The sequence below is a fragment of the Artemia franciscana genome, chromosome 2 (assembly GCF_032884065.1).
Source record: "Artemia franciscana chromosome 2, ASM3288406v1, whole genome shotgun sequence".
NCBI classification, from domain to species: Eukaryota; Metazoa; Arthropoda; class Branchiopoda; order Anostraca; family Artemiidae; genus Artemia; species Artemia franciscana.
The window spans coordinates 43,098,775-43,113,197 of record NC_088864.1 but is presented as its reverse complement, the minus strand read 5'-3'; the positions used below and the strand labels follow the sequence as shown (position 1 = coordinate 43,113,197).

General features: G+C 32.4%; 1 protein-coding gene across 3 annotated transcripts in view; it reads left to right on the top strand.

The window, feature by feature from the left end:
* Positions 1 to 511: 511 nt before the first annotated feature.
* Positions 512 to 14,423, top strand: part of LOC136042116 (transient receptor potential cation channel protein painless-like) — a 62,246-nt gene continuing 48,334 nt past the window's right edge. The window contains exons 1-2 of one of the 3 annotated variants that reach the window (XM_065727018.1): positions 512 to 634; positions 4,011 to 4,141. In XM_065727018.1, coding sequence (XP_065583090.1) covers positions 4,058 to 4,141 — 84 coding nt within the window. In that variant the 5' untranslated portion in view covers positions 512 to 634; positions 4,011 to 4,057. Of the gene's footprint in view, positions 635 to 3,175; positions 3,380 to 4,010; positions 4,142 to 14,423 lie in introns of those variants that run through there. The other 2 variants (XM_065727035.1, XM_065727027.1) reach the window with 2 other exon arrangements.

Below are 14,423 nucleotides of genomic sequence, written 5' to 3'. Positions count from 1 at the left end.
ATGTTCTTAGTTTATGAAAATAAATTTACTATATACTATTGAAAAATCTTACAATCTTCCACCATCTTTATATTGAGTTTTTGAATTTATAACAATTTTTGGGAGGGGAAATTGTGAAGGAGATTGAGTTTTTTTTTTTCTTTTTTTTTTGTTAGTTACCTATGTTATTTTTTGGTGTGATTAGAAAATGGTTATTTTTTACTAGTGCACGCCAACAAAAACGTATGTTTTTCCATCAGTGCAGTAGATGCGTAAATTAAAGAGTTATTATTGTATTTACTAATAGAGTCTCGTATCGTATCGATGATAGTTAGTTACCTATACCGATAGTAGATTAAAGAAAATAGGATGGTAGGCTACTAAACACAGCTTCAATAAAATTGAATTACACATGAGAAAGTAACTGTGATATGTATGATTAAGTACAAAATCAAGCATAATTTCAAAACCATAATGAGTGATTTATGGTTTTCCTTTTCGGTAGCTTCGGTTTCATGCTCAATGACTGGTCGGGTCATGTCTTATGGGCACGCGCTTTGTGTGGAATTACTAACGTCTTGTGCTTGGAACAGTGAAGTCCAAATTTTTTGCTATAGAAGGAATAACACAAATTTGCCTGGCGTCAATCATTCTGGTAAGAATTTCTAAGTCACATTATACTTTATAAAAAAAAATTTTATGCTTATTGCAAAACGTCTTTGGGTTATACCCTATATTTGCACGTTTTTCCGCTTGATGAGCTGTAGAATTTAAAGTACAATTGTAAGAAAAGGGTTATCACATACCGTGAAGATAATAACAATAAATTTATTTTGTCCTTTACTGTTAGAAAAACGTCTACCCAAAACATTTGGGTCCGTTCAGAAGGCTGAAGTGCGCTGTAAATAAAATATTCATGAATCTACCAAATTAAGCCTCATGAAGGAGCTCTTTAGTTTCCATCTTCCCAATTCCCCCTTTCAAGAATGCAGACTCTTGTGTACTTGAGAATATCCTGTGACAGGTGAATAAAAACAATTGTAGTTTTTAAATAATTCTTTAAAAAGAGAATAAATGCACAATTAAGATAACTTTTATGTAATATAATTTTATTGCATATGTCGCTGCAAATTTTACAATTATAATTTTGTTGCATATGTACGACAAATATTCCAGCTATCTGCGATTTTAAAACTGGAATGAAATGATATTTTACTTCTCTAAATCTTAGCCATTATACCCGTAAAAAAACATCGAGTTTGAAACGGAAGTAGAGGGACATTAGTGTCGGATGTGAACAGAAATTATCCTACATTTAAGGGAAGCTGGTACCCTCTCAAGCCCATTTTCTTTTCGTTGAAGTACAACTACTGCTTTTCGAAAAGTGTTTTCTAAAGAATCAGCTATAGTCAGTTTTTGCATTTTAAAATAATAAAATGAAAATTTTCGGTTCCAGCTTCAGATGACAGTTTTGCTAGCCAACATTTTTGTTTCTTAACAGAAAAGAGGGTTTATTAACCTGACTTTAAAAAGTAAAACGGATATAGTGTTTTTGACTAATTTTCTGAAGTTATGTTTATTCTTTTTTACAAATAGGTACTTGCGTATTATAGCGAGTGCACTGTTCTTCTTGATCTGTTTCTCTGTGTGCACTCAGCGACAATAAACTTAGCCTATGAGAGATAATCTACTATACAGGTATAAATAATAATATTTAATACATAAAGTAGGTTAGGTATTTAATATAATACGTTATGGGTGGCCTGCTTTCCATAATTCTCTGTTGTGGTTTCCATAATTTTCTTTTACTTCAGTATTATATTTCTATCATATTTTGGTATATTTCATTATGATTAACCTAACTTCACTTCTTTATAGTGGTTGCTATAATGCACAAGTACCTACAATTAGTGATTTACCATTCTATTAACTAAGTTTTTATCCATGTTTTGTCGGTTTCTTAAAAATAGTGACACGGAAGCGCTAGCCTAGTTGGCTATTTAGATTTTGTTTATTTATTCTGCACCCTTATTTATTTATTTGTTTTTGTCTTTCCCGCACAATTAACACATTAGACATTGCTGACTCCATTTGTAACAATGTCACTCACATAGAACATGCGAAGAGAAAGACCTTACCCGCAGTGGATGTAACCTACGCTCTCAAGTGCCAAGACCAAAAATTGTATGGCTTTGGAGATTATTGCTATCGATTTGCTTTTTAACTCCCTCCTCCCTCTACATTTAATTTTTTTGATAAGACTTACTTTCACGTACTAACAGAGAAATAATAACTATGATTGTTAGGTGGCAACTGGAAGGCAGAAAAAGTTGTGATTTTTTCCTCCTACGTATTAGTCTCTTTTCTTTCAAACTATAACAAATACTGCTATGCATGTTAACTATTCAAATTTCTTTTATACTTTTTTTTAACTAAAGCGTTCAAAGGCTATTTAATAAAACGAAGATTTTCATTTGGAAGTGAAAAGTGAAGTTGAAACCTGAAACCACCATAAATTATCGCTTCGAGAGTCTATTGGTTTAGCAATGTGTCTTTAAAACTAATGCAGATGAGCTAACTGATGACATTTCCCTTTGCAGGTAGGATCATGCAAAACTAAATATTTACAAAAGACATTCTACTGATATTTTTTACCGCATGAAAATATAGAATTCTTGTATCTTGCTTCTGGGTTTTGTGTTTTCAGGAAAGCCCCAGTTTTGCATAATTTGAAAAATTAAGGGAAATATCACCAGTTGGCTTCTTTGTCCCAGCTTCATGGCTATTTTTTGTATAGGTCGTGAAACAAAAATTTTGGTGCGTTTGATCTTCGCACGTTTACAAGTTTTTTAAATTCGCATGTTTGGCGAGTTTGAACTTTGCTATTTGCTTTCACCAGAAAACTGTGTTTTAAACTAATACAATAGAAGCTTTATACAATCAAGGGATTGCTTGAGGTTTTTTTTTGGCTATTTCAGAAGAATAAAAGCTTTATTTATTTTCTAAGCATTAGGGAAAAAACACAAAACCTCATAAAATAATTGAGTGCGGCAAAAAACACAATAAATCAAGTACTCTGACCTTACTAAGAACTTACATCATATAGAGAATTAAATAGCCAAAATGAATTTTTATTGGGAGCATAATTGCTCGGAATAAGACGTATTTTCGTGTAAGTTTAAGATAAGGAAAGAACTGCAAGTTCCCAAGGGATGTAATGACCAGCGCCGTTGTCAATTGGACCAATACTCAGCTGGCCACAGGACGATCAATAACACTCGAAATGAAAAGTAATTCCCAGCATTATTCTCTAGTGTTAACTTCTTCTTTCGTCTTATCTATGGACTTGAATAAATGTTTTGGATATGAACAAAAATTTCATTCTATTTATTCTTTTACGGTAGGTTTGTGTCGTTTCATATGCTTAAACATACCGTCTATTATTTAGTATAACCAGATATAAAAATACTAAATTCTTAGTAATAAATACTGGTAAAAAGAGGATGGATGTTTACAAAAACATAAAAAAAACAAGCTTGTCTGTGCAGTTCAGAAAAATTTCTTCTTTGACATATGTTTTAAAAGGTTTAAATTACATTTTAAAACCTCTTTGACCTACCGTTATTTCTCTGATTTTAATATGTACGGGTTAAACCCGTTTGCAATGGTATAGAGAACAACCTAGTCCGTCTGAAAAGAGGCTTTGAAGCCTCTAAGAAGTATGTTTTGAAAGTTATGAGGTTTTTTTTTAGCGTTTTGAAATTTAAGAACTAAAAAAAAATGAATACTTGAAGATCTTTCTAATAATTCTGGTCAAGGACATTTGGCTAGTTTGTTTGACAATTGTTGCGATAGCAATCTTTAAAGATTTTAAAAGCTCAACTAATATCCTCGAATAAAAGTAAAGCACTATTCATTTCTTTCTTTGTATATTTTTCTTATTTATGACTGAAAAATTAGGGTCTTAGTCTACAATTTAAATTAAACAAAAATTCTGCTTGTTTCATGTTTTTAACTCTATGATATTTTAGATACGCTGATGGTTAAACAATAACTTCCTAAAGATTCAATTTTCAACATGGAATACAAACTACTTAAAGCTGCGAAAGAACAGAACCTCAAAGGATTTAAAAATCTTTTAAGCGATACAGCTCTTCAACAGGTAAGTCCTTTAATTTGCATTTTCTCCAAGTTTCCAAAGTTCATGTCCTTCGTGACTAAGAAATTAATTTGTATTTCCTCTGAAGTCCGCTGTGTCACTAGGGAAGTGGTGAGAAATAGGTATCTTTTACAACCAGTATTTTTTTTTTTCTTTTTCACGAACCTACAATATTGGTCAGAAGTTATATTGACAGTTATAATCATGGATTATTGACGAATAAATTTATTGCCTTTTTCTTTACTATATTATATATACTATATACTATGTTATATCCTTTATTTTGTGGTTTGATCCGTTAAAAGGCATTGGCTTTAGTGCGCCTATCATCTAGTGGGGGTCAACCTTTTTTTTTTTTTTTTAATTATTTGACTTAGAGAGGAAAATATTCTCAAGTGCGTTTAGAAATACTTGGGTGGTATTAATCTTTGTCTCCCTTTTGCTTCTGGTTTTTTATTTTTATTATTTATGAATCAACCCATTTCTTTCTATAATAAAATCTGTACCCTAATATCTGAAAATACATTTCATAAGATCATTCACGGGAATATTATATCAGAGAAACTGTGAATATAAATCACAAAAAAACTTTTTGTTTCATGCAAAATATTTTTCGGAAAACCTCTAATTTCGATTTAAATTCTTTGATATTAATTTTCTAAATTTTGTAGCCGACTTTAAAATACAGAACTCAGCGAGGTTTTACCAGTGGAGATAATGACACAGAATTCCTTGTTCTTATCGGAAGAAAGTGCCAATGCTTGTATAAGAGATGCAGTAGCCTTATGAAACTACAAAATATAAATAAATCGAGTATGAGTGGTTACCTTTCTCACTAATATGATTTACTCTGAAGAATCGTATTTGGTCGCGGTTTGCTTAGTCTTCCATTTTCAACATCCATACTGATGATATCTTTTCAAAGTTTCACGACCCCACTAGAACTTACTTGCCCATTCATGCTCTTACTGAGAGATTTTGAAGGGATTCTATATCCTCTTTATCGTGGAGCATCTCAGTAAGTCTTAACATATTTCCTGAAATAAATATATTGTCCCCCTCTGTTTTTTAGTTTCATTTATTGTCATTCCTTACTTTGATTATATGCCGCTTTTTAAATAACACTTAGCCACTTTTTACTCTCCTTCACTCCCATTCTCCTGTTTTTTTCTATTAACTTACTTAGTATGACTTTTCGCTTTATGTTAGTTTTGAAAAAGAAATTAAAGTGAAACCTTGCTATATTTAATTTTTTTTTTCTTGTTAATTTGTGGCGGATATTTTGTATTATTTTTTAGTGTCTGTATGATTTTTTCCCTTTAATATCGTTCTTGTATTACTTTGATATCGCCTGTTTTTCGTTTTAACTGTTTTTTCTCTTTCGGATTTTCTTAAACTTAAGGTTTATGCTCCCTGTGCAAGTTTTCGGTATTTCACTTTTCCGCAATTTATAATTTTAATGTTTCATCATAACACGATCATTTTGCTACTAAATGGTAGCTGAGATTTAGCTTCATCTATTAACCAAATTGTATATTCGAATTTGCGTTGGATTGTTATCTAACCGAAGAATACTTTTCCGTGCAACAAATTCGGTATGCTCAGTAATATCATAATTTTAGATCTGAAACAACGGTCAAAGCTGCTGGCTTGTCGTAAAATCTCAGGTTTAAAAAAGGAATATAATCTTTAAAACTACAAATTTGGTCCAACATAGCAAGCGATGAACCTATTTTGCTTAATAAATTTCATCTTATTTTACCTGTTTAAGGGCGTGATCTCCCTATGTTTTATTGAAGAGGAGTTCGATAACAGAAGCAATTCTTCACTTTTGAAAAATCGTTTGAATTTTAATCGTAATGGTTCAGTGGAAATATTTGGACCGGTTGTATTAAGGCCGTATCTTGGGGGTGGGGGGGGGGTACCAGGTTTGAATCACCCCCTCCGGAAAATCGTCTGACTCGTAATAAAGTAACTACGATTCATATAAACAAAATTTGATGTGTTTTGTAAAGTTGTTTCTGTACCCCTCCGAGCAAAAATACCACCCCCGCCCCCGAAAAAAATCCTTGACACAGCCTTGGAGTATATCATTACTTCTTTAAACAACGGTGTACCATATTTCTCTGATCTTATTTTACCACATTTCTCTTAATTTTCCAACTAGCCTTAAATGATGTAAAAAAATAATGAATAAAGCCTGCGCTCAAATTTGCAGGAAAATAAAGTTTTAGACGTTGGTTGTGAAATAAATGTTAGTTGACTTCCGTAATTTTTTTTAAAAATGAATTAAAGATGATTTTTCCTCAAGTACAAATTTTTTGTAGTTTTATCTTCTTTATATTTAAAACTAGCTGTTGGGGTGGCGCTTCGCGCCACCCCAACACCTAGTTGGTGGGGGCGCTTCGCGCCCCCCCCAAGCCCCCCCGCGCGCGTAAGTCGTTACGCGCCATAATAGTTACGCGCCATTGTAGTTGTGTCCCTATGTCCCACCTGTGAATATAGATATATATATATATATATGGTTTTAACTACGTAAAACTTGCGAATATACAACATTCTTTGCTGTCCCATTGTCTTTGCATATAAATAGATTGTCAGGTTATCCCCCTGTTTCCCCCGGTGTCCCCGTTGTAGTTGTGTCCCTGTGTCCCGGTCGTCATTTATATTCCCTGTGTCCCGGGTCCCGGTCATCATTTGTATCCCGGTGTCCCGGTCTGTATATACATTCGTTTTTTAGTTTTGTTTTTCTCCTTTATTTTTTTCCTTTTTTTTTCTTTTTTAGCTTATTTAGATTTTTAGATTTTTTAGTTTTTTTTATTAGTTTTTAGTTTTTATTTCTTTTTAGTTTTTTTGTCCCGGTCGTCATTTATATCCCCCTGTTTCCCCCGGTGTCCCCGTTGTAGTTGTGTCCCTGTGTCCCGGTCGTTATTTATATTCCCTGTGTCCCGGTCGTCATTTGTATCCCGGTGTACCGGTCTGTATATACATTCGTTTTTTAGTTTTGTTTTTCTCCTTTATTTTTTTCCTTTTTTTTCTTTTTTAGTTTATTTAGATTTTTAGATTTTTTAGTTTTTTTATTAGTTTTTAGTTTTTTTTTCTTTTTAGTTTTTTTGTAGTTTTTACCTTCTTTTTAGTTTTGTTAATTTTTTTTTTTACTTGTGTCCTGGTCGTCATTTATACTCCCTGTGTCCCGGTGCTTTGTTGATTGCTAATCGAACATTCCTTTTGTCCTGGTCGCTTTCTCTTTGAGTGTCGTCATTTATTTTTTTCTTTTTTAGTTCTTTTAGTTTTTACCTTTTTTAGTTTTTTTTTAGTTTTTAGTTTTTTTAGTTTTTTACCTTTTTTTAGTTTTTTTAGTTTTTTAGCTTTTTTATTTTTTTTATTAGTTTTTAGTTTTTTTGTAGTTTTTGCCTTTTTTTTTAGTTTTTTGTCCTGGTCGCTTTCTCTTTGAGTGTCGTCATTTATTAGTTTTTTCCTTTTTTTTTTTAGTTTTTTATTGGTTTTTACCTTTATTTTAGCTTATTTTTCAGTTTTTTCCTTTTTTTTAGTTTTTTTTTATTTTTTATTTTTTTTAGTTTTTTACCTTTTTTTAGTTTTTTTAGTTTTTTTAGTTTTTTAGCTTTTTTACTTTTTTTATTAGTTTTTAGTTTTTTTTTGTAGTTTTTGCCTTTTTTTAGTTTTTTCAGTTTTTTTTTTAGTTTTTTATTGGTTTTTACCTTTATAGTTTTTTTAGTTTTTTAGCTTTTTTATTTTTTTTATTAGTTTTTAGTTTTTTTTGTAGTTTTTGCCTTTTTTTAGTTTTTTCAGTTTTGACGTCACCTAATCCAGTTTTTTCAGGTGACGTCACCTGACACATCCATCCACACATCCATCCACACATCCACAGACAGACAACTTATTTTTATATATATAGATGTAAGAATTTAGTGAAATTAAAAAAAAATGTAATTCTATTTCTAAAAATGAATTACACGCAACCGTTTGGGATAGCCTTGGTAAAAGCTCATTATCTAGTCGCTAGTTAGCTAAGTATCAAAATACTTGGTGATATTACTATTTTACAGAGTTCAACGAGTTAAATTAACACAAAATCACAAATAAAACCCCTAGAAATATTGAAAAAAAGTGAATACTACTGTTAAGGAAGCAGACATTATATACAGCTTTTAATGATAGACTGGATATAGGAAGGAGCCAACCTACTGAGAAATTTGTCAAAAACAAGGAGAAGTTGACAAGTCCATTGTAAAAGAAAACAAAATACTATCAAACTTAAAAAGACTGGCCACCGGTTTCTAGTTTCTGTTTAACGGCACCCAAATTAGACCTTGCTTTAGTCTCTTATTAAAAAAACAAACATTTTTTTTTTACTGAAAGTAAGGAGCGACATTAAAACTTAAAACGAACAGAAATTACTTCGATTATGAAAGGGGCTGCTTCCTCATCAACACCCCGCTCTTTACGCTAAAGTTTGACTCTTTCTGTCAACTCTTCTTTTTAAAACAGTAAAAAACTTTAGCGTAAAGAGCGGGGCGTTGACGAAGAAGCAGCCCCTTTCCTATACGAAGTAATTTCTTTTCGTTTTAAGTTTTAATGTCGCTCCTTACTTTCAGTTAAAAAAACTTGTTTTTTTAATTTAATTTCTGAACGTTTTTGAATCAATGCATGTTTTGATTTTGGCTCTCCGCAGAGGAATAATTAAAACGAAATTTGTATTTGTATTTTTTTTTTTTTTTTTGGATAAACGGCTTTCTCATAGTTTTGATCGAATGATTTTGAGAAAAAAAGAGCGGGGGAGGAAGCCTAGTTACCCTCCGATTTTTTGGTCACTTAAAAAGGCAACTAGAACTTTTAATTTTTTACGAATGTTTTTATTAGTAAAAGATATACGTAACTTATAAATTAGCCTACGTAAGGAACTTTTATATTCTCATGTTTTTGTTACATATATGAGGCGGTTCACCCCCTCTTTAGTACCTCGCTTTTTGCACTAAAGCTTAAATTTTGTCCCAATTCATTAAGAATGACCCCGAATCACAAAAGCCGTAGAATAAATAGTTGAAATTACTAAAAATACTTTAGCGTAAAAAGTGAGGTGGAGGAGATGAGCCCCGCATATGCATAATAATTTCTGTTCGTTTTAAGTTTAATGCTACTCCTTACTTCCAGCTGAAAAAACTTTTTCATATTTTTTTTCATTGTTTTTTTTTTAATAATGCTAGAAAATCCTGCGCTCCCTTCATGGAAATTTTCTTCCCCCACGACAAATTCCTCGATACAAAGTTCCCCCAACATATCCCCCTCTTCTCAACCCCTCCCCTCACCCAAAAATCCCCCTGAAAATGTCTGCAAACTTCCCAATAACCAATACTATATGCAAGTACTGGTCAAAGTTTATAACTTGTAGCCCCCGCCCCAAGGGGACTGTGAGGGAGTAAGTCGTCCCCAAAGACATAATTATAAGGTTTTTCGACTACGCTGAATAAATTGGCTATCTCAAAATTTTTATCCGTTGACTGTGAAAATAATTAGCGTGTGAGGGGGCCTAGGTGCCCTCCAATTTTTGGTCACTCGAAAAGGGCACTAGATCTTTTTATTTCTGTTAGAATGAACCCTCTCGCAACATTCTAGGACCACTGGATCGATATGATCACCCCTGAAAAAAAAAAAAAAAAAACAACCCAAACAAATGAATACGCATCCGTGATCTGCCTTCTGGCAAAAAATACAAAATTCCACATTTTTGTAGATAGGAGCTTGAAACTCCTACAACATGGTTCTCTGATACGCTGAATCTGATGGTGTGATTTTCGTCAAGATTCTATTACTTTTACGGGTGTTTCCCCTTATTTTCTAAAATAAGGCAAATTTTCTCAGGCTCGTAGCTTATGTTGTGTAAGACTAAACTTGATGAAACTTATATATTCAAAATCAGCACTAAAATGTGATTCTTTTGATGCAGCTATTGGTATCAAAATTCCACTTACCACGTTCGTTACCACTAATTGTTTGATGAGATGCAATTTCCGTGATAAAGGGATTTTTTTTTATTGGGAACAGCTGAAATTTCAATAAAAACTCTAAACTAAACATTCAACATACACCTGTCAGAAAGTCATAAATTAAAAGTCAGTAATAGATTCTTAGGGGAATAATAAGTCTGAACAGCTAGAGGCAACTCTGTCAAAAGCGCACAGCACAACAAATGTCCTTTTGTAACTGCTTTCTATTTTCCCTCCTGTTTTGCCCCTTAATAAATGAGTCCGGATTTTAGTAAAATGCTGTTTAACGGGGCTTGACGTGACGTGGTAAAGCAATTTTTGCCAGCAAATTAATTTGGAATAATGATATTAAAAAAAGATTTATGACTAAACAATCACTAAGAATTATTACTATATAAAAAATAAAGATATTAGGCTACTAGACAATGTTAGTAATGAAACTTGAAATTTCTTACCACTTGTTTTTAGTTTCTGTTTAAGAGCACCCAAATTAAACCTTGGTATCGATTCTCATAAGATGCGATTTCCGTGATGCAGGGAATTCTGTTTATCGGGAACAGCTGAATCTTCAATAAAAATTCTAAACTAAACATTCAACATACACCTGTCAGAAAGTCTTAATTGAAAGCAAGCGATAAATTCTCTCTCTTGCTTCACCGATTGGGGGGAATAATATGTCTATAACAATTACAGACAATTCCGTCAGAAGCTCAAAACACCACGCATAGGCTTTTGTAACTACTTTCAAATTCCTTCCAATTTAGCCCCTAAGTAAACGAGTCCAAAATTAAATATTACTAGTTGGTAGGTTTTCCAATATGCAACTATCGTCAATGTCAAAGCGATCTTGGTATTAAACCGTAAGCAAAGAACGACTTTTGTCTGCAAACGTGTATTTCAAAAGTGAACAACACAAATGATCAAACAGTTCGTGGTAACGAACTGTAAATAAGGAGCGACCCGGCTCAATAGTGACCAAAACTCTATAAAACGGAATTTTGATACCAATAGTTACATCAAAAGAATGGCATTGTAATGCTGATTTCAAATATATAAATTTCATCAAGTTTAGTCCTACCCATCAGAAGTTACGAGCCTGAGAAAATCTGCTCCATTTTAAAAAATAGGGGGAAACACCCCCTGAACGTCATAGAATCTGAACGAAAATCACACCATCAGATTCAGCGTATCAGAAAACCCTACTGTTCAAGGTGCAAGCTCCAATCTACAAAAATGTGGAATTTTGTATTTTTTTGCCAGAAGCCAAATCAGGGATGCGTGTTTATTTTTTTTTTTTTATTTATTTTTTTTCCCAGGGGTGATCGTATCGACCCAGTGGTCCTAGAATTTTACAAGGTGGCTCATTCGAACGGAAATGAAAAGTTCTAGTGCCCTTTTTAAGTGACCAAAAAAATTGGAGGGCACCTAGGTCCCCTCCCACGCTCATTTTTTTCCCAAAGTCGTCGGATCAAAATTCTGAGATAGCCATTTTATTTAGCATAGTCGAAAAACCTTATAACTTTGTCTTTGGGGACGACTTACTCCCCCACAGTTCCCGTGGGAGGGGCTGCAAGTTACAAATTTTGACCAGTGTTTGCATATAGTAATGGTTTTTGGGGAGTGTACAGACGTTTTCAGGGGAATTTTTTGGTTGAGAGGGGGGTTGAGAAGAGGGGGTTATGTTGGGGGTACTTTTCATGGACGAATTTGTCATGGGGGAAGAAGATTTCCATAAAGGGGGCGCAGCATTTTCTAGCATTATTTGAAAAAACAATGAAAAAATAAATATGCAAAAGTTTTTTCAACTGAAAGTAAGGAGTAGCATTAAAAAATTAAAATGAACAGAAAATATTACGCATGTAAGGGGTTCACCTCCTCCTAATACCTCTGTCTTTACGCTAAAGCATTTTTAGTAATTTCAACTATTTATTCTACGGCCTTTGTGATTCAGGGGACAAAATTTAAGCTTTAGTGTAAAGAGCGAGGTATTGACGAGTGGGTGAACCCTCTCATATACATAATAAAAACGTACGAATATAGAAGTTTGTTACGTAAGCTAATTCGTAAGTTACATATATCTTTTACTAATGAAAACGTTCGTAAAAAACTAAAAGTTCTAGTTGCCTTTTTAAGTATCCCAAAAAATAGAGGGCAACTGGGCCTCCTCCCCCTCCTTTTTTCTCAAAATCATTCGATCGAAACTATGGGAAAGCCATTTAGCCAAATAAATAAATATGCAAATTTCGCTTTAATTATTCATCTACGGAGAACCGAAATCAAAACATGGATTAACTAAAAAACGTTCAGAAATTAAATAAAAAAAACAAGTTTTTTTAACTGAAAGTAAGGAGCAACATTAAAACTTAAAACGAACTGAAATTAACAGGTATATGAAAGGGGATGTTCCCTCTTCAACGCCCTGCTCTTTACGCTAAAGTTTTTACTGTTTGAAAAATTAGAGTTGAGAGAAAGAGTCAAACTTTAGCGCCAAGAGCAGGGCGTTGAAGAGGGAACAGCCCCTTTTTTTGCCATAGTAAAAAACGTGTTTTTTACTGTTTTACAGTAAAAAAGGTTTTTACTGTTTTAAGAGGTAGAATTAAGAGAAAGAGTCAAACTTTAGCGTAAAGAGCGGGCGTTGAAGAGGAAAAGCCCTTTCATATACGGAGTAATTTCATATAAGGAAGTATGCGCCTATTGCCTTTTCGTCAGTTGTACATCCCCCTCATCATGCCCTGAAAGTTTCCACTTATATTCTTAAGCCATTCATAAAATTAAAAATCTTTATTTCGATCTGAATGTTTAGCGTATAGAGCAGGGCGTTGAAGAGGGAACAGCCTCTTTCATAAACGGGGTAATTTCTGTTCGTTTTAAGTTTTAATGTTGCTCCTTACTTTCACTTAAAAAAACCTGTTTTTTGTTATTTAATAATACTAAAATAGACTATACTAATATACAAAAAATTGGTTCTGAGAAGTTTGAACAGTATTAAGTTTTTTAATTTTGTAATAAAAAAAAGGGTTTTGATATATTATTTTAAAACAGTGCAAATGAGATTCTAGTGTTTAATTCTTTTAAGAGGCTGGAATTTCTACCCTTATCTACTGTAATTTCGGCTTGTATTAACTTTACTTAATTGTTGATTTTAAATTTGAGTTCGTTTAAAGTTTAACTTGATTATTTATTCTAACTTCTATTCTTTTTAGGCTTAATTTATTAAATTGCATGAATGTCTCTTCGACTTTGTTTGATTCATTGTATGACTGTTTGAGCTATTGAAAACGTTTTTAAAATTACCTTTTTTGTTCTTTAATTTAAGAGGTTTTTTTTTTATTATGGTTTGACTATAGAAATATTTGCTACTGTTTTCAAGATTCTTTGATTAAGATTTAAATTGTTGGTTTTCTGAATCCAAATATTTAGTTAACATTTAGCGTAGATTTTAATTTAGATTTTAATTAGCGTAGACTAATTTAGTAAATATTTAGCGTAGTTTTGTGATTTTGTTCCTTTTTTTTAATTGTGTTTTCTGGTTGAATGGGAAATTTTCAATCATAACGATTGACGATTTACATGAGTTTCGGTCTATTCTTTTTAGGCTTAATTTATTAAATTGCATTAATGTCTGTTCAACTTTGTTTGACTCATTGTATGACTGTTTGAGCTATTGAAAACGTTTTTAAAATTACCTTTTTTGTTCTTTAATTTAAGAGGTTTTTTTTTATTATGGTTTGACTAAAGAAATATTTGCTAGTGTTTTCAAGATTCTTTGATTAAGATTTAAATTGTTCCAAATAAATCCAAATATTTAGTTAACATTTAGCGTAGATTTTAATTTAGATTTTAATTAGCGTAGGCTAATTTAGTAAATATTTAGCGTAGTTTTGTGGAATGACTTTTTGTTCCTTTTTTTAATTGTGTTTTCTGGTTGAATGGAAAATTTTCAATCATAACGATTGACGATTTACATATGTTTCGGTCTTGTATGGTGATTAAACCCTCTTTACTATCTGTATCCCTTTGACACCGCTGTATATTGATTTATTTCATTTTACAATTCTATTCGGGGAATCTTCTGAAGTTTTTTTTTTGCAACTCTTAGTGAGCTCAAATAGTCATGTATGTAAGTTATTTATAGAAGCGATTAGGTTTTATTACCTTTGTTCAAGTTCTGCTGATCTTAAAATAATCCTTTTTTTAAAGAAGCTTTTCTTGAACACTGTCCTCCTCCTTCCTAAAGGTTTAGTCTAAAACATGATACGGATTGGAGCAATTTTGTAAAT